The sequence below is a fragment of the Pongo pygmaeus genome, chromosome 9 (assembly GCF_028885625.2).
Source record: "Pongo pygmaeus isolate AG05252 chromosome 9, NHGRI_mPonPyg2-v2.0_pri, whole genome shotgun sequence".
NCBI lineage: Eukaryota > Metazoa > Chordata > Mammalia > Primates > Hominidae > Pongo > Pongo pygmaeus.
The window spans coordinates 55,746,760-55,767,908 of NC_072382.2; the positions used below are offsets into that span (position 1 = coordinate 55,746,760).

Genomic DNA, 21,149 nt, shown 5'->3' on the forward strand with positions numbered 1-21,149 from the left:
ATTTCCTTCTAAAGCTCACATTTCAATATCCCACCCTGCCCTAAAATATGCCTCTTTTTTGGGTGACTGACACTGGGAATGTCTTCTCCCTTCTAAGCATATACACTCCAAATTAAGGAGAATGGCCTTTATCCTCCAGTGTATACTGAAGCTTGAAATGTACTTGGCATACAGTAGGTCTTGAAAGAATTGACTGAATCACTTGAATCACTTTGCTTCCCTGGTGCAGACGTTAAGACAAGTTACATTAACATCTTTTGTTCCATGATGGAAATTTGCAATATATGTTCCTCTTGGCTTTGACCCTTCCTTCTGCATCTTCCTTTGCCTTAATTTTTAAAGTGCAGCAGCATGAGCACTTTAAAGTTTGGTGGCATAGAATTTTACTGGCTACGTGAACATTTAGTGATTAATCACTAGAACAATGGAGAAACCCAAATATTTTGATTTTGTTCATCCACAACATGTAGTAACAATCAACTGGAACTACCTGGAAATATACGGGAACAGAGTGCTCTTGCAGGGTGCTTAAAAACACGATCTATGGGATCAGGCAGACCTGGGTTAGAATCCTGACTCTGCCATTTCTTCGCTTCAGTTCTTCAGATTTGGACTCTTGAGCAAGGCACTTAACCACAGTGAGCCTCATTTCCCCATCTAAGACATGAACATGATAGTATCACTTTATAAGGATAGTTTATAAGAGGGTTAAAGCACAGATAACACATGTAAAGACTGGTACTTAGCAAGCATTTGGTAAATATTAGCTGCTATTATATCACCCCATAGGCTGAAATGCTGCATAATCACACTACATGGGCATTTTCAAGCAATCTAAGAGGCACCCAGGAGTTGTCCATTCATCTTTATTCCTTTATTTAATCCTCCCTATGTATTATATAAGCTTAGGTATACAACTTCTATTACATAAAGAAGTAGTAAAGGCACAGTGTTTACTTACACAATTACATGTAGTGAATTAGCACTTTTGTAACTCAGAGACATGAATGTCAACAATTTTAGAGCAGAGTTCATTTGCACGGTCATAAGGTTTTCATGGCTGCTGTGACTCTGCAGATAAGCATTTCAAAGCAGGCCCCCCAACCAGTGGCATCAGAACCAGTGGCATCAGGGGAAGTATAAACAAAGAAAATTATAGATTATTGTGCCCACACCCAGAAATTTTGATTCAAGTTTGAGATAGGGCTGACAAATCTTTATTTTTCCAAAGCTCCCTGAGTGATCTATATGTATAACCAGGCTCTGAACCACTGAATGCAGAGCACCATCATTTCTTGATTGGAATGGATGCCTGAGGATAGTAAAACAACAAAGTTAAAACATGCTGACTTTTTTTAGACCCTGAAATTACCGATTTGGTAATGGGTGTTAAGGTTGACAATAAAAACCATTTATCCAGTGTGGTCATGGCTTGAGAGAGCCATGCACTTTCCCCAGGTCATGGATGGCCTTGTTCTCCAGCAGTTCCATCTGCTTGTCTCTTGGTCTCACCATATTGTTCAGCATTGCTCTAACCACAGTCACCACAGGTACAGAATACCCACTGGCCCAAGATTCTGGTAAGGAGCCAAAGAACTTTCTAACCAGCCATTCACCTGGGCGAGATTCTTGCCTATCACATAACAGAACTCTAAAATGAAAGCAAAAAAGAAAGAAAAGCAGAGGAAGAGGTGGTAAATTGCACGGAGACCACAGTGGGCATTACGGACAAAACTGTATCCCCTCAAAATTCTAATGTTGAAGCCCTAATCCCCAATGTGTCTGTATTTGAAGATAAGGCATTAAGGGAAGTAATTAAGGTTAAATGAGGTCTTAAGGATGCAATAGGACTAGTGATGGGACTGGGGTCCTCATAAGAAGAAGAGACATCAGAGGTCTCTCTCTGCATACACAAAGAAGAAAGGCCATGTGAGGACACTGCCAGAAGGTGGCCTGTCTGCCAGCCAGGAAAAGAGGCCTCACCAGACACCAACCCTGAGGGCACCTTGATCTTGGACTTCCAATCTCCAGACTGTGCGAAAATAAATTTCTGTTGTTTAAGACACCCAATCTATGGTATTCTGTTATGGCAACCCGAGCAGACTAATACAGTAGACGTAAGGTTTTATTTGGCACATGAAGAGGATTTAAGAAGGCAGCAAATGCTGTCCAGGAAGTTCCAGACTATTCTGAAGCGGGCCCCACCATCTACCCTTTCTTTCTAAGCAAAAAGGTATGTCCTTCAGAGAAGCAATCTACCTCTAGCCAATGTCTTTCATATCTTAGATATTTCAGCTGTCAGCCTTTCCAAATGAAAAATTAGTATCTAGGGATTAACCAACAGTGGCATACTCTCATTCAGTATAAATATTATACTTACCCAGGCCTAAATACAGAGTAACGATCAAATTTTAATTCTTCAACCTTGGCTTCTACTTCTCCCTATTAAGAAAAAACACATTTTCAGTATTTAATCGAGACCAGCTCACCTGTGTGAAGTTTAAGAGAGAATAATTTGTGGTTTTGAAGATAATCTGCTTTTGCAGATCTCAATACTCAAAATATCCTTATCTAGAATTTTAGGTACCAAAGAGTCTGGAAATTAAGGAAGAGATCATTTAATCCTGATGTGTAGTCTTGCATTTAAAAGATCCACTAAATGAGTGAATGGCTGCATAGTCAGTCCTCTCACTTCATTGATATTAAAACAGATTCAGAGAGGGTAAGTCATATGTTAGTACAATCATAAAAGAATATCCTCTATTTAGTCCAGAATTCATGTTGCATGCTAGCAGACACTAACGTTTTTTTGGTTTATAGGTAGTTCCAGTGGGTCAGAAAACCATAGACTCACTATATTACTCACTTCTTAAACCTCACAAAATTTTAAGACAGATTACATCTAGATGATGCTTTAAATCTAATTTGTTAAATAAAGCATGCATTTTCATGGCAGGCATCTCTGGAAACAAAATGCCTGAGGAGCTCAGCCCACAGGCACTTCCAAAGGCCTGTGAACTACCACACAGTCATGCACGCCTCCTTCTCGGCCTGTGTGTACCACTCAATTGGCACTTAACCTGTCTCATCCAGACATTTAAGTGGCTATTTTTAAATATCTTTTTCTTTTTTAAAATTTTTTAATTTTAATTATTTATTTATGTATTTTTTTTTTTTTTTTTGTGATAGAGTCTCACCATGTCACCCAGGCTGGAGTGCAAGGGCATGATCTTGGCTCACTGCAACTTCCACCTTCCACGTTCAAGCAATTCTCCTGCCTCAGCCTCCCAAGTAGCTGGGATTACAGGCATCCGCCATTATGCCTGGCTAATTTTTGTATTTTTAGTAGTGATGGGGTTTTCACCATGTTGACCAGGCTGGTCTCGAACTCCTGACCTCAAGTGATCCACCCGCCTCAGCCTCCCAAAGTGCTGGGATTACAGGCGAGAGCCACCGCGCTTGGCCGTTCTTTTTTTTTAATAGGTGGTTTTTAGTATATACACAGAACTGTGTAACCTTCATCACGATCTAAGTTTTAAAATATTTTATCACCCTGAAAACAAATCCCATATCATTAGCAGTCACTCCTCATACCCTACCCTCTGGGAACCTAGTCAACCGCTAATCTACCTTCTATCGCTATAGATTTGCCTATTCTGGACATTTCATATAAATGGAATCATATAATTTGTGGCCTTTTGTGACTGTCTCCTCACACTTAGCATAATATTTTCAAGGTTCACCCATGTTGTAGTATGTATCATTTCTTTCTGTAGCTGAATAATATTCTATTGCATGAATATATCACATTTTATTTATCTATTCATCAGTCGATGGCCATCTAGGTTGTTCCCACTCTTTGGCCATTATAAATAATGCTGCTATGAACAGTCATACACAAGATTTTATGTGTACACACATTTCTTAGCTTTTTTTTTTTTTGAGATGGAGTCTTACCCTGTTGCCCAGGCGGGAGTGCAGTGGCGCGATCTCAGCTCACTGCAAGCTCCGCCTCCTGGGTTCATGCCATTCTCCTGCCTCAGCCTCCCGAGCAACTGGGACTACAGGCACCCACCATCACGCCCGGCTAATTTTTTGTATTTTTAGTAGAGATGGGGTTTCACCGTGTTAGCCAGGATGGTCTCGATCTCCTGACCTCGTGATCCGCCCATCTCGGCCTCCCAAAGGGCTGGGATTACAGGCATGAGCCACTGCGCCTGGCCCATTTCTTAGCTTTTTAAAAGATTTGTCCCTATTAGAAGTGTGCATAAAAGAGATACCATAGCAGGCTGAGACTGCTTCCTTAGAAAGTCCTGTTGCAAGTTTGGCCCCTGGCTTGTGCTTGCAAACTTGGATTTTCGGTGTGTTCCCACCATTCTCTATCTGATAAGGGTCATGTACTATGCCTAAACTGTCTGTACAAACAATGTGGTTTATGCTGAAAACTTGCCTTTCTTCTGGAGGGCTGCAATTTTGCTAGGCCAAGGTGCCTATGTAACTGGCTCCCATAAAAACCCTGCATTCCTAGGCTCAGATGAGTTTCTCTGGCAGAAAACATTCATCGCTGGAGAAATTAAGCACATCCTGTGCAAACTCTATGGGGAGAGGCCTCTTGGAAGCTTGTACCTACTTTCCTCCACTTCACCCAACACACCTTTTCCCTTTGCTGATTTTGCCCTATATCCTTTCAATGCGATAAGTTGTAGCTGTGAGTATGACTATATGCTGAGCCCTATGAAACCTTCTAGTGAATTACCAAACTTGGGGGTATCTTTGGGGATCCCCCAATACAAGCAGATTATAAACTCCTTGAGGTCAAGGATGATACCCAATAATAAAATGTCACATGTCTGGAAAGTGTACCTTCACCCTGAACAGATGAGGAAACCAAAGCTTATAAACCCTGAGAACAGAGGAAATGAGGCCCATCCAGTACTCTGGGCTCCACATCCTGACACGTCCCCCCACAGCACCAGCAGAGTGCTCATAAAGCACATGATTGATCCAGGCCCCCAGAGCTGGCCCACCATGAATGAATGCAATTGAAACTTCAATGAGTAGAATAAATGTTCCTAAACAATAAAGGAGTTTCTAAAATTGGGTGGGGCAGGGGAGTTCATACACACATGGAGGCTGAGAAAATAAGCAATAAATACTAGGAATGTTACACACAATAGTCGAAGGATTATTTTGGAAAGATAATCTTTCCAAATTGTAAAAGCAATTATATATTGTTCAGTGTCATTCTGGGTTGGATCATTTGGTTGTCATTTCTGTCCTTTATTAATCTAATTCATAATCCCAGGCTGCAGGTAATGCAGGCCAATTGCAGTGAAATCAGAAGTGTCTTTCCATTGTATTGGCCTTAATATTTGCTGAGGCTCTGTCATGGTCCAATCTCTGCTGAGTCCCTTTTGCATGTATTAGTGACAAAGGCTATTCATTACTTAATAGCTAGTGGCATAGGCCTTGGAATCAGACAGCCTGGGTTCAAGCTCTAGCTTTGCCGCTTAACAGCTGGTGTTTTTTTTTGTTGTTTTTTGTTTTGTTTTGTTTTGTTTTTGAGACAGAGTCTCACTCTGTTCCCATGCTGGAGTGCAGTGATGTGATCTCGGCTCACTGCAGCCTCTGCCTCCCGGGTTCACGCAATTCTCCTGCCCTCGGCCTCCCGAGTAGCTGGGATTACAGGCATACACCACTGTGCCAGTTAATTTTTGTATTTTTAGTACAGACAGGGTTTTTCCATGTTTCCCAGGCTGGTTTCAAACTCCCAGCCTCAAGTGATCTTCCCACTTCGGCCTCCCAAAGTGCTAGAATTACAGGCGTGAGCCACCATGCCCAGCCAACAGCTGGTGGTCTTAATATCACAGTACCTGTTTCCACACAAGTGCACATAAAAGCCCTCAGAATACTGCCTGGCTCATTTAATGTTAGCTATTTTTTAAAAAATCTGGTTAAATCATTATTATGATTATTAACCCAGTGAGTCAGTAATAATGCCTTTATCTTTAACAATGAGGAAATATCTTACATATATTTTCTTTCCTAAAAGGTATAAATGTTGATCTTGCTAATGAGGGCAAAAATCCTATTTGATAACCTTTCTCAGAACCCACATAAGTCAGTATTTTGAAAAACAAGTTGGGCCTGGTGCCTCATGCCTGTAGTCCCAGCTACTCAGGAGGTTGAGGCTGGAGATTGCTTGAGCCCAGAAATTTGAAGTTGTAGTGAGCTGTGACCACACCACTGCACTTCAACCTGGGTGACAGAGCAAGACTTTGACTCTAAAAAAAAAGAAAAACAGACTTTTTTCCTTTTAAGGATTGTTCTAAACTCTGACAATTAAGTGGAAACTTTTCCATTCATCATGTAATTTCATGGGTGGCTCACTGATCTTCATCTGGTTCAAAATACTATTTTAGGATAGGTGAGATATGGATCAACTATAAGCCATGTGAGAAAAATCTGGAAAATTTTATTATTACAGGCTGATCATGAGCCAACAACATAATAAGGATGTTTGGTAAAATAGTAACAATCTTATATCTTATTTTTTTAAAAAAAACATAGTGTTCAGAGCATGAATAGTACTCCCACTGCAGTTCCAGTATAATATCACTGCAAAGTTCACCCTTAGCAAAGTGATGCAGTCATGAAGGAGCTAGACACAGGAACCCATAAAGAATGGTGCAAGGACTTAAAGGTGTTATGCCTGGGAAACATACAATTAAGGAGGCCATAATCTCCAAATGTCTTAAAAACTACAATGCAAAAGAAAGACTGGATGTATTTTTGTTATTTTAAAAGGCAGAACTGATAACAATTTGCATTTACATAGCAATAAATTTCACTTCAAGGTAAAGACGTTTGGACAAGTAGATCTGACCCAAAATAGAAAAAGTTGGCTAATGAGATAGTAATCTCTGTAGTGCTGGAGATATTTAAGCAGAAGCGAGATGAACTTCTGTAAAAGGACTTCACATAGGAAAAGTCTATGGCTGAATGACCTCTGTGGCTCTGCTGCTTAAACTGTGGGCACCTGGGGTGCAATGGGAGGCACACAAAGACAAAGCCATGCCTATCTTCCAGCAGCATCAATTTAACTCAAAGGTAAGTTAATAGAAACCTTTCAAATTAAAATAAACAGGGATATGTATAGTACTAAGAATAGCAAAATGTGCATAAATTTTTAAAAGATAAAACGTAAGACTTTTAAGAAAGTTGAGGCCAGACGCAGTGGCTCACACCTGTAATCCCAGCACTTTGGGAGGCTGAGATGGGCAGATCACTTGAACTCAGGAGTTTGAGACCAGCCTGGGCAACATGGCAAAACCCCATCTCTACCAAAAATACAAAAATTAGCCAGGCATGGTGGCTCGTGCCTGTAGTCCCAGTTACTTGGCGGGGCAGAGGCTGCAGCGAGCCAAGATCATGCCACTGCATTCCAGCCTGGGAACCTGTCTCAAAAAAAAAAAAAAGAAGAAGAAAAAAAAAGAAAAGAAAGTTGAGTTTGTAACTAGAATACTGCTTCAGGATAGATTTCTCCAAATCTCTAGACAAATAAAAGCTCTTCTTTCCTCTCAGTCATTAGGGAAACTGACAGAAAAGTTTAAGAATCACTGCCTCCAAGTCTCTTCCAATGCTAAGTTGCCATGCTGGCAGTCAAGGCTGGAGATGCCATATCTCATTCCATTTGTTGCTGGATAATTAATAGAGAGGAAGACATTGGAAATTACCTTTCAAATCATTCCTGTTTACTAAATATATTCCTGCAGTCCCGTAGCCATACAAACGCATAATATGATGCATTTGATGTTTTTTGTATTATGTAATCTTTTATATTCTTTAGTACTGCCAAATAGCTAGGGTTCTCCAAAGTGTATGAAAAACAGAAACTTGCACAAACCTTAACTTGTAGATATAAAAAATTGCTTGATTTATCAGCTCCTTTAGAGGATAGCAAGTTGAAATGTTTGCACCCTCCAGCTTTTGCCAGCTCTGCAGACTTCAGCACATAATCTCGGTCAACACGAACAAATCCCTCCTAAGGGGGAAAAGGACATGAGTTATTTCCAAAAAGCAGCAAGTTCATCTTAAAGATTACTGCTTGGCTTGGGTAGCAGGCTGGGAGGCCTGGAAGGATGGAGATCTAAATAAAATGTGTCCAAGCAATACACTGAAAGTCAGGCTTAGACCCTGGGAAAGGCTCCAGGTCTGGTCCTCCGGATAGACATACCAGCTTTAGCAGCAAGGCTGGACTGCAATAAGGAAACAAGGACAATGACATTGAAACACAGACACCAAACAAATCTGCAAAGAACAAAGGGAACAGTAAGATCAGGCTGAGAAACTACTTTTAAGCCAGAACTTTTTTTTTGTCTTAATAACTTTACAACTTTACACTCCTCTGTTTTCTGTGTCAATTCTAATGTGGTAGGGTCTCTGAGTGTGGGTGAGGACACTCCCCAGGCACTAAGAGAACAAAGTCTATTTAATTCCCAATTTTTGTGTATGCTTTACAATGTACCTCACACATTAGTAAAGAATGCATCCTCAAACGTTTTTATTAATGGGTCTCTAATCAAAAGTGTTTGGAGACACCCAATCTAGATTCAGTCCAGTGAGGGCAGTGGCTGGGTCCTTTTTCTTAATTTATCTCTCAGCATCAGCACATGTCCAGCATATGGTAGATGCTCCAAAAATGAATGAACAAAACTCCAATGAAAGCAGAGAAAAGGTAAATCCAGTCATAAACAAACAGAACTAAGTGGCAATAAAAGGGGGAGGGAAGAGAATGACACAAATAACAGAATATAGACTCACTTCCAGGGCCTAACTGAAAAGCATGCACCTTTACCCAGAAAAGGGAATTCCAAGGAGTAACAGTCTCTTGAGACCACCATAAATTCTGGCATCTTCAAACCCAAGACAGCTGAAGACAAGTCTAAAGTCTATTGAAGCTGAACTTCATAGGTAGTCACAATTACAGAATGAGGTCTTAGAGTAGTAGGAATTCCAAATCTGAAGACTGGACTACTGCCCCAGTGATTGATTGATTGAGACAGAGTCTTGCTCTGTCACCCAGGCTGGAGGGCAGTGGCATGATCTCCACTCACCACAACCTCTGCCTCTTGAGTTCAAGTGATTCTCCTGCCTCAGCCTCCCAAGTAGCTGGGATTATAGACACACGCCACCATGTCCGGCTAATTTTTGTATTTTAGTAGAGACAGGGTTTCACCATGTTAGCCAGGCTGGTCTTGAACTCCTGACCTCAGATGATCCACCCACCTTGGCCTTCCAAAGTGCTGGGATTACAGGTGTGAGCCACCGCGCCCAGCCTGATTTTTTTTTAATTAAAAATTTGCTCTGCAGTAGTTACTGATTCTAAATGTTCTATTTGGTAGGGCAATGTGTATCTTTCATAGAATATTAGAAAGTACCTTAGGAAATACCACATCCAGTCCCCTCATGATGTAGACGGGAACCAAGGTCCAGTGGGCGGGTGAACTGTTAGCTGGGAAGTGGGAGAGCCGAGAGCAGAGTGCAGATTCTGGACTCTGAGCAGTGCTCTTTTCACTGTACCCATGTTCCTTTTTTATCTCCCACCCTCTCTCGCTAATGAAAATGACTAATCCGTGATTGTGGTAGGCAGAATAATGGTCTCTCAAAGATGCCCACATCCTAATCTTTGTGAATATGTCATGTTACATGACAAGGGGGAATTCCATCACAGATGGTATTTAGGCAGAAGCAAGATGAATCATGCTAAAACAACAACAACAAAAAAACTGAATTTATTTCACTAGTCAACTGTGTCATTTTGTTGTAACGAACCCATTATTAAAATCAGAGTTCTAGTGAACTGGCATGAGGGGAAGAAATAGATGTGGAAGAGAAATTCAGTGTTTTAGAAATTCAGTGTTTAGAATTAGGGTGCTAATCAGCTGGCCTTGAAACAGAGAGATTAGTTTGAATTATCCATGTTGGCCCAATGTAATCACAAGGGCCCTTAAAAGTAAAAGAATGAGGCAGAAGAGCAGGCTGGAGTAATGCAACCTAAGAAGGGCTCGGCTACCACGTTGCTGGCCTTGAGGATGGGAAGGGGACCACAGGCCAAGGAATGGGCGTGGCCTCTAGAAGCTGAAAAACGTATGGAAATGGTTTCTGTCCTACAGCCTCCCAGAAAGGAATGCAGCTCTGTCAACACCTTGATTTTATCTCAGGTAAACCCGTGTCAGACTTCTAAGATGATAAATTTGTGTTGTCTTAAGCTGCTAAATTTGAGGAATTTATTAAAGCAGCAATAGGAAACCAATACAGAATTCAATTTTAAAACAATACGCCCATGCAGATTTTTTAACTTTGTATGGAAGTGTATCATAAAAGTAAACATAAGTATAGAGCTCAATAAATTTTCATAAACTGAACATGCTCTGCCACCAGTTCCAAGATCAAGAAATAGAACATTACCATTACTGTAAAAGCCTTCCTCATCCTCCTTTCCCATCACTCACAAGTACATTTTTAACTATATCCACCACCTGGAGGACAGTGTTATTTTTCTGCCTTACTTTTTCTACCTTAGTTTATGGGTAATATAAACTTACCTCTTTACTCACGAGTCATCACCATCTCCTTTTCTATACTTTTTGTTGTATACTTTGACACTCAATCCTGAACAACGGACTTGCCATGCTGTCTATATACCGACTCAAATTCATGCTGTTGCTTTTGAAATCAGTGTAAAGCAAACCAATTTTAATACTCAGCACATCCTGAGAGAAGTGATTACCCTCAGAGCCATTCTCCAAATGGAGACTTTAGATGTGCTGAAAGTATGCCAAGAGAAACAGCCCAAAACTACATAGAAAAATTCTAAAACACTAAATTTTTCTTCCACATCTGTTTCTTCCCTATGCCATTTCACCAGAACTCTGATTTTAATGACAGGTTAGTTATTCACAACAAAATGACACAGTTGACTAGTGAAATAAATTCAGTTTTTTTGTTGTTGTTGTTTTAGCAAGACTGATCGGAAGGATTATTATAGTTGTCTGTTAAAATACTTTTTCTTTCATCCGTTTCTTTAAAAATAAGGGTAAGATTCAGCCAATCACAAGTCTCCGGACCGACGCTGTCTCTCTCACTTAATCCAGAGCCAGTAAAAGGATAATTTGATTAAACTGAGACCCTAATTTATTTGGCTTTAGTTCTGGATCAACCTCTCCTTAATAGAGTGCTGTCGTCTCCAATTGTTTGATGAAAATTAAAGTGACATAAATACCATGGGACTTTTTCAATCTGATTAGTCAGCTAAGGCACATCAATACCACCCCAGCCATCAGACTTTGGCGTCCTTCCTTTCACCCGCCTTACTAACAACTGACAACCGCTCCTTGAAGGACGAGCACCCACGCTGCTGCAGAGACCCCCACACTTAGCCCATCATCCCTGCTCAATGGGGCCTGTTGACAAGGTGCCCATACCTTTCTCCATTGCTGTTCTCTGGACAAAGCTAAATATTGTTTTATTAGCAATCAATGGCTGTTAATCCAAAACGATTTCACAAATCCTCTGAGCCTTCAAGCTCATTATAAATACGCGTTTTTCCAAGCCCACTAAATTTTGAATTTCACTTCCGTCACCCTGATGGCGTGGCCTTTTAGCTGGTGAATGAAACTCAAAAGCAAAAGGGTCAACAGCTTTCAAAGACTTAAAAATCAAACTGAAGCATGGGTCCTGATGACTGACTAGGAGGTATCACACACCAGTTTTCTCTGGAGTGAGGAAGATTCTATTTACAGATGAAAGGAGCGATCTCTAAAATCTTATCCATGCCCTTTGTTGTTCTCCAATAGCTCGATTAAAAAAACAACAGAAAAACTAACTAAAGCAAGCTATTTCATATCTCAGAAACACAATTTTTAGAAAAACTGTACTTAGTTTCCCTAACCATGTGGACAGACATCTCTTCTGAGAGTATTAAGTCCACATGTGATTCTGTCTTTATGATTCCATAGCCAATGTGTCCTGCTCTAAGCTAGGAATCTGAGTCCCTTCTAGAAAAAGGAATTAATTAAATAAGTTCCCACTATAAAGTCCTTTCCCAGCACCCTCTCAAAAAGAATAAACACAGTATACTACACTCAGTAGAGATATCCTCATAGGCTCCACAACATCAAAGGCAACAGATTCTCCAGCGACTCTTAAGTCTTACTAAAATCCAAAGCTACTAAGTATTTCTTCTAATCTTCTTTACCAGTGCCTGAAAACTAAAAACAACATTCTGGCTTCAGAACAACTCATCCTAACAAGGTATAGTATTTCAGTGCTGACTGATAGGACAAGTGAGCACATCTAAACGACTCAAGAAAGTCATGGGGTCAGGCACGGTGGTCTGTGATCCCAGCTACTCAAGAGGCTGAAGCATGAAGATCGCTTGATCCCAGGAATTTGAGTCTAGCCTTGGCAACACAGTGAGACCCTGTCTCTAAAAAATTAATTAATTTATAAAAAAGTAAATCATGGGGATCTTTTTCCAAGAAGGGTGCATCTATCATTCTGTAAAGGTCCCACTCAGCCCTATTTCTGCTTCAGGTTCTTTCTCCTTCACTCCCTTTCAATCCAACCCTATAAATTAGACCAGAAAACAAAGATGCTGACAAATACCAAATGGTATAATCTGAGGCACCTTTTGTTTGTGTCCTGGAGGGCATCTCCATATTTGATGTTCAATGGTAGGGGAAAGATCTTGGTTAGAGAAGGAGTTCTGGATAGATAAATAAAATCAAGCAGATACTGAGGATTCCTGGGTCAATCTATATGTTCTTGAAAAAGTTTTCCAATTGGATATTCTTTCTTCTGTGTTTCATAGAGTCAAAGAATTTTCCACACCAGGTGTGATGGCTCATGGTAATCCCAGCACTTTGGGAGGCCGAGGCAAGCAGATCACTTGAACCCAGGAGTTCAAGACCAGCCTGGGTGGGAAGCATGGCAAAACCCTGTCTCTACAAAAAAAAAAATACGAAAATTAGCCAGCCATGGTGGCACATGCCTGTGGTCCCAGCTACTTGGGAGGCTGAGGTGGGAGGATTGCTTGAGCTGGGTAGGTGGAGGCTGCAGTGACCGAAATCGCACTCCTGCAGTGAGCTGAAATCACACAACCGCACTCCAGCCTGGGTGATGGAATGAGACTCTGTCTCAAAAAAAACAGAAAAATGTTTAAGAATTTTGCAGTAGGAAGGTGGGTTCACTGGTCACCTCCTTCTGACAGACAAGGAGGCAGTGGCCTCCAAAAGCTAACCAGCAAACTCCAGGCTCCATAGCTACTTGGCAACCAAACAGGGCCTGTGATCTGGGTCCCTTGAACCAGCTAGGATCTCACCACTTCACAAGCCCCCTCCTAGACATCAAATAAAACAACAGAGATTAGAACAAGGGTGGGCAAACTTTTCCTGTAAAGGATCAGACAGTAACTATTTTTAGCTTTGCAGGCCTCTGTTGCAACTATATAGCTCTACCATTATATTAATAGCACAAAAGCAGCCACAGATAATACATAAAGTAATGAGCATGGCTGTGTCCCAACACCACCTTATGTATAAAGACTAAAATTTGAAGTTTTTATATTTTCACGTGGTATGACATTATTCTTTTGAATTTTTTAACCATTTAAAAATATAGGCCGGGTGCAGTGGCTTACGCCTGTAATCCCAGCACTTTGGGAGGCCAAGACGGGCAGATCACGAGGTCAGGAGATCGAGACCGTCCTGGCTAACACGGTGAAACCCCATCTCTACTAAAAATAAAAAAAATTAGCCGGGCGTGGTGGCGGGCGCCTGTAGTCCCAGCTACTTGGGAGGCTGAGGCAGGAAAATGGCGTGAACCCAGGAGGCGGAGCTTGCAGTGAGCCGAGATTGTGCCACTGTGCTCTAGCCTGGGTGACTGAGCGAGACTACATCTCAAAAAAAAAAAAAAAAAAAAAAAAATATATATATATAGACATTCTTAGCTCACAGGCTGTACAAAAACAGGTGGCAGGCTGTATTGCAAACCTTTGAATTAGAAGAGCAGATCAGAACCAGAAGCCATAAGATTCTAATGAGATGGGCCATGAGATGCCTAATAAATGTCACAGTAGCCACATTAATCACATTAATGACATCATCCACTCAACAGAAAACAAGAACCTGGACTTCTGGAGCCTACTACTACCAGGTGAGGAGACAAATGAAAAGGTGAAACCACATAGAACCACCTTGAATTCACTAATCAAATCCCTCTTTTGATACAAATAAGGGGAAATGAACTATTCTCACTGGCATCTCTAAGTTTTTGTGCCTCTCTCCGGGACAATACAGATCTGGTTTTCAAAGGCTATTTTGATCTTCACTAGCAAACAAGTTACTCACTAAAGCAAGGTGAAGGTTATCTAGGACCACAGTACCCAGAAAACCAGCAAGTGAGGAGAATTAATACACCCCAATGCCTCCTGAAAGCAGGTTCAACAAGAAGGACAGGGTTGACTGCATCAGGATCTCCCAAGGAGCCTGCTAAAAATACAGATTCCAAACTTCCAAATTCACAGATTCTGATCCAGTAGATCTGGATCAGGGCCAAGTCAGGGAGCCAGTGCATTGACTGAACAACTATGTTCTGTGAATATGAAAAGGAAGATTAGCATCTACCCAGCTACTGTTAAAGGAAATAGTCTTCCAAACAGCTGAAGAAAGCTAATAGACCTTTTCCTAGAACCAGTGTCAATAGAAACCTGAGTATACTGAATTTTGTGGGTTGGATTACATCCCCCTAAAATGCATATGTTGAACTCCTAACCCCTATTACCTCAGAATATGACCTTATTTGGAAATAAGTTCATTGCAGATGTAATTAGTTGAGATCATATTAAATAGGGTGGTCCCTAATCCCGTATGACTAGTGGTCTTACAAAAAGGGGAAATGTGGACATAGACACAGGTATTCAGGGAAAATACCACATAAAGAGACACAAAGAGAAGGCTGCCATCTAAAAGACAAGGAGAGAGCCTTGAAACTCAAGGGCTCAGCCTCAGAGCACTGACCAGCCTGCTGAGACTTGGATCTCAGACTTCTAGCCTCCAGAACTGTGAGACAATACATTTCTGTTGTTTAAGCTACTTGGGTTATGGCAGCCCTAGCAAACTAATACACTGAACATTACAGGGAAATAAGCCACCTACTCAGAGGATCTCAATACTGAGACAAAAACGCTGAATTTCTTGAAGTTTCTCTGCTGGAAACCCAGACTGCTAAGGCAATATATGGGGTGTTCCAGTTACAAAATCCCTAGTGAAGCGTGCTAGTTTTGCCACTAGCTTTGTAGTACTCATATGATAAACCACCCAATGAACTCTTTTCTCAGAGAGGGCTGCTGACCCAGAACACCAGCTGGGATAAGCTTGGAAATCCACAACCCCCACTTAAAACACTATCGTTACTTAGCCACGTATGAACTGTCACCTCTTTCATATTGGCTGAAGTTATCACAACCTCCCAACTTTATATTGTACACAGCCCAAATTCGTTTTTTTTTAAAGCCCCCCAAAACAAACAAAACACTTTTCTGGTATAAGTGTCAGCTTGCTTTCCACCACTAACCTCTTAAATCATTTAAGTCCTAATTCATTTCTAAGCTAGGTGAATAGTCTAGGCTCATTAGTCTATTCTTGCTTACTAGTTAATTACTTTTATCTTTCCAAATTGATTTTAAAGGAGAACAAAAGGTATTAAATAGCCTGAGAGGTGGAGAACCAACCCCATTAAAAAAGAAAATTCTGGATAGTGAAGACACACAATTCCTCTGATTAAAATTGCATTACCCAGTTTGAACACAAAAGGCAGTTTAGACTTTTCCCTGGCATACCCTATAATGAGATTTGCCTTATGTCATGAAAATCAACCCTTCTATGCCTAATGCAGCATTTTGTTTTGCTGACTCACCACCAAAACCAGGTTGGCACTTGAGACAAACCTGCAGTGTCCTGGAACAAAAGTTTTTCAATGCTTTTGGAGGGCACACCACTTGTGACTGTGCCTGGGACAGAAAAGACTGTATCCACTGTTAAGCAGGAACATGACCCTTTCTAGGAGAGATAATGTGCCAATTCCTGGGAAAGTCAAACTTCTCTATAATCCATAGTTCCCATCACAGAGCTCAAATCCCAGCTGTGTTCTAGGACAGATATGCAGATCTGCAGAAGATATGGAAATACATCTTGATTGAAAGCATACATAGAATTACTCTTTGCATCACAAGGAGGCCCAGAAAATACATCTGAGTCTAACTACTCGGTTGGTATAAATGAATAGTTCTTCACTATATGCTCCCTTAATGATTCAGGTGAAAGGGTCTGGCTTATAAACCTAAGGAGAGTTCCCACGGCAGAGTCATAGTCATAATATTTTTTTTTCTTTTTTTTTTTTCCTGGGACTACAGGCATGAACCACTGTGCCTGGGCTAACCGACTTTATTTATTTATTTACTTTTTTCACTTTCTTCTGTTTTATTTGTGTATTTATTATTATATATTTTTAAATTTTACTTTAAGTTTTGGGATACATATGCAGAATGTGCAGGTTTTTTCAGCTCCAGCATGTAAATTCTGCCAGAGGAATAAACTATAGTCAAAGTATAAATTAAATAAGATGTACCTGCATTAATATTTGCCCAGAATCCATGTAGTAAACTCCGACTTCTAACTATGTAGTAAACTATGACTTCTGGACAGGAGCTGACTCAATTTAGAACACCATTAAAAAGAAAATAAAATGTGTGTTAAAAGACTTTTGCGTCAGTAAAGACTGAATCATTCGTGGGGTTGAATCATCGCTGAAGGCTGAGTCATTGCTGGAGGCTGATTGAATCGTGCCTGTGTTCTGATGTTCTATTCCAGAAGTTTAAAACTTGACATGAAAATAAGTTGAAGCAAATCACTCAAGTGAGACAGAACATTTCAAATTTTCAAACATTTATTAAGGGGGAAAAAAGCTGATTGTTAACAGCATAAACCAATCAGTTTTACTCAGACATCATGGTTTCCCTTAGTCAGGGGATGTAGTGATAGTGATAATCACAATAGGCAAAATCATGTAAATATTTACGACATCTCCAGCACTGGGGCCTGAACTCAAGGGTTACTTTGAAAGACAAACTTATCAGTACTATTAAAAGGATACCAAAGGTTAGTGCAGCATATAGAATCTTAAACAATAAAGGCTTATTCACATTTAAACATTGCAACAGGCACAAAGAAAAAGAGTGAGCAAGAAAAGAATCCTTGATATTACTGGCCAGCAAAAAGGGAAAAGAGCATACGCCTTCCTTACCGCCCCAGCTTTCACTCTGGTGGTACCCAGGCAACAGAATCCAACATCATGACCTTGAAAGGCAGAAGCGTAGTCATCCAACTTTTCAAAGTCCACCACTTCTTGATTCTAGGCAAGGACACAGTTGTATGTAGTTTCATGTTATTTAAACAACAGACCAAAAACCCCCTCTAGATTTAAAGACTAAGTTACAGAACATTACTGATAGGCCTGTCCACTTAACATCAAATTTTACAAATTCCTTTTCTCCAACCAAAAAGCAATGAACCTCAATTGAAAATCAACAACACACACATATGTCCACAGTCTATATAACTGGACTAGGAGTGATCCAGATTTCTGAAGTCAGGTTCGATTATAATCTCTCTCTGTAAAAATAAAAGACCTGTGTGTAGCTTACCAGGAAGGAGACCACTGAGGTGTGATGTGAGGGCAAGAGATGCCGTTTGGCATCTTAAAGAAGACCTAGCTGCAAATCTTGGGCTTGCTACTCACTAGGCATGTAATTATGGGCAAGTTATTCATCATACACTACAGCTTTTTTTTTTTTTTTCAGCTGTAAAATGGGGGTGATAATCTTTCCTTCAGTCCAATCCATGAACCATTTGCATTATAATTAGTCAGGGAGTGCTTAATAAAAAGGCATATTCCTACATCCCACGCCAATAGTTCCGAATCAGAATCTGCACTTTTAACAAGCACCCACCTTAATTCTCATGCACACAGAAGTTTAAGAACCTCCATCTAACCTTATAAGTTTGCTGTATAACTTAAAAAAGAAAGCATGATAAATTCCTATCATCAAGAACTCAGATAAAATGTTGGTTTCCATCCTTACCGTCAACTCTGAAAAGAATTTTTCTGGAACTGCCTATGACGCTAAAGAAAAATAGGGTTTCACTGTAATCCCAGCACTTTGGGAGGCTGAGGTGGGTGGATCACGAGGTCAGATCGAGACCATCCTGGCTAACATGGTGAAACCCCATCTCTACTAAAAATGCAAAAAAAATTAGCCGGGTGTGGTGGTGGGCACCTGTAGTCGCAGCTACTCAGGAGGCTGAGGCAGGAGAATGGCGTGAACCCAGGAAGCGGAGCTTGCGGTGAGCTGAGATTGAGCCACTGCACTCCAGACTGGGTGACAGAGCGAGACTCCATCTCAAAAAAAAAAAAAAAAAAAAAAAGAAAAGAAAAGAAAAATAGGGTTTCACAAAGTACCTAGTCAAACAGATGTGCCACCAAAACTCGACACTCAAAACACAGATTTCAATTTGTTTCTTTTCTTTTTTCTTTTTTCTTTTTTTTTTTTTTTTTTTGAGACAGAGAGTCTTGCTCTGTCACCCAGGCTGGAGTGCAGTGGCACAGTTTCTGCTCACCACAACCTCCATCTCCTGGGTTCAAGTGATTCTCGCACCTCAGCCTCCTAAGTAGCTGAGATTACAGGAGTGCACCACCACGCCCAGCTAATTTCTATATTTTTAGTAGAGACGGGGTTTCACCATGTTGGCCAGGCTGGTCTGGAACTCTTGACCTCAAGAGATCCCCTGCCTCAGTCTCCCAAAGCGCTAGGATTACAGGCATGAGCCACCACGCCCAGCCTTCAATTTCAGCTTCTAATTACCATGAATATCTGACACAGCCCATGAAACCAGTGAGAACACATCTGCCTCAGCCTGAGCAAAGATGTCTGTTTTAAATAAACAAGTCCTGATGGACCAAAGGCATTCACACCATGACCTGAACACAGACCTGCGAGAATCAAGAACATTTATTTGCAAGATGGCTTATTATTTGAAATGTTCGTCCTATGAAACCTGTGGGGCCAAATTCTGCAGCTGTGGTGTCTTGAGATCACACTACGTTAATTTGTTGCAGTTCACAGATAATTCCCTTTAAATAAAGAACAGAATCTCCAAGAAACTCAGGCTTGTGATATTTAGGGGGTCATGACAAGACAGAAGTCTGGTATATCATTCCTATAATCATAAAAGTGTAACTTAGGCTGGGTGTGGTGGCTCACGCCTATAATCGCAGCACTTTGGGAGGCTGAAGGGGGAGCATCATCTGAGGTCAGGAGTTCGAGACCAGCCTGGCCAACATGGTGAAACCTTGTCTCTACTAAAAATACAAAAATTAGCCAGGAGTGGTGACGCACACCTGTAGTTCCAGTTACTCGGGAGGCTGAGACAGAAGAATCACTTGAACCTGAAAGGCAGAGGTTGCACTGAGCCGAGATTGTGCCACTGCACTCCAGCCTGGGGGACAGAGTGAGACTCCCTCTCAAAAAAAAAAAAAAGTTTAACTTAGAGTTAAGGGACTATCTGATTTACAGACTCAAGCCTGGGAAGTCGGGCAGGGCAAATTCTTGTAAGTGAATAACCCCACCTTTCACTGCCATAGACCTTTCTCACTCTGCAAAGCAGTTTCAGAATCCCTGACAATATTAGTGTGAAGTGCGCAGGTTGACGAAATCAGCAAAGTGGCTGAGAAAATTCTCAAGGTCACCAGGGCTGCCTCTAGAAGACAGCCTGAAAACAGTGCTCTTCTGTCTCACCAGCCCCCACCCCCATTACAACCCAGACCCAGCTTTATAGGGTTGCAGATGGAGAGAAGGGCTTTGCCCAAGACCACAAAATGAGCGGGAGGGAGGCACACCTGGGCTACAATCCAGGCGTCAGACTTCTGGGAGGGACTCTCACAGACCAATCTTGGCCAAGTTTTGATGGCCTTTCACTACCCCCACCACTGGCAGGGCAGTATTCAGCCTTTAGGAATGAAATATGTTCACCTCGCAGAATCCTGGGGGTCCATTTGAGTCCCAGCTGAAATACCCACCACATTTTTATAAGCTTCCTCGTCGAAGGTGAGCTTCCTCCGGCCAATGAGCGTGACTTTGGAAAACAGGCCCTGCTCCAGGATTTCCTTTAAGAGCACTCTGCCGGTTTCTCCGCTGGCGCCCAAAATAAAGACGGATTTATTCTGCATCCTGAAGTCTTCCCGAAGCTTCGACAGTGCTTCTGTTTCGGCCATGCTGGGGAAATAACATCGACAGGTGCCGGTCTTAGGGTGTCAGGGGACTGCCCGTCCTTACCCCGAGGAACAAGGGCTGTTTATCTGTTAGGGAGGAGGATATTGTTCTCCGCAGTACGGGCTCTGGGGAAAGTGCTGAGTCACGTGCCGGGCGCGGCTCCCCGGCCATCTCCCGCACCTGAGCCAGCAGACCCATCGGAAGGGGCCCGAGCTGGAGGGTGCGCCCAGGTGCCACAAGCTGCTGGCATCACTGGGCATCCCCCACGGTATCCCCGGCCCGGCCAGGAGACCTGGCCCAGCTCGGTCCCATACGCGGAGGGGTTACCTGGGGCCAGCCCCCGGCCCCGGGTCCTCACGACACAGCAGGAGCAGGGCGGCCACCAGAGCAGCCGCCGCCGCCGCGCTCAGCGCCGCAGGCCGGGCCATCAGAGCATCCCACCTTCCCTGGTCGGCCCCGGGGGTTGGAGGCGACGGAGACAGCGCCTACCCGGCTTGGTCTTCCGGGTGGCCTCGCGGCGACGCTGCCTCGCCCCGCCCACAGGGGCGGGACCTGGGGACGAACTCCCGGCACCCTCACAGGCGCGGGGAAGGTGACCCCGAGAGCACGTGCGCGGACCCGCGACCCTTCCTAAGTCAGGAATCTGCAAGAACCTCTTCCCGCGTTTTCCCTCACCTGCTGGGCTCAGCTCACCCAGGCCCCAGCTAATAGACTTGCCAGACTTGATCTTCAATGGACCCCCCAGCTGGAATGTCAATTG

The 21,149-nt window shown here is 42.2% G+C and overlaps 1 protein-coding gene across 3 annotated transcripts; it reads right to left on the bottom strand.

Annotated features, from left to right (window-relative positions):
• Positions 1 to 852: 852 nt before the first annotated feature.
• LOC129007286 (oxidoreductase HTATIP2) lies at positions 853 to 20,937 on the bottom strand. 3 transcript variants are annotated; one of them, XM_054437924.2, is made up of 6 exons: positions 20,879 to 20,937; positions 20,197 to 20,392; positions 17,365 to 17,472; positions 7,907 to 8,044; positions 2,381 to 2,442; positions 853 to 1,651 (listed from the first exon to the last, which is right to left on the bottom strand). In XM_054437924.2, exons 2-6 carry the CDS (start codon positions 20,389 to 20,391, stop codon positions 1,426 to 1,428), a joined length of 729 nt encoding a protein of 242 aa, XP_054293899.1. In that variant the 5' UTR covers position 20,392; positions 20,879 to 20,937; the 3' UTR covers positions 853 to 1,425. The 3 variants fall into 3 exon arrangements, with proteins under 3 accessions (XP_054293899.1, XP_054293897.1, XP_054293900.1); XM_054437922.2 differs by having other exon boundaries at positions 20,717 to 20,919; XM_054437925.2 differs by having other exon boundaries at positions 20,831 to 20,917.
• Between the last annotated feature and the right edge of the window lie 212 nt (positions 20,938 to 21,149).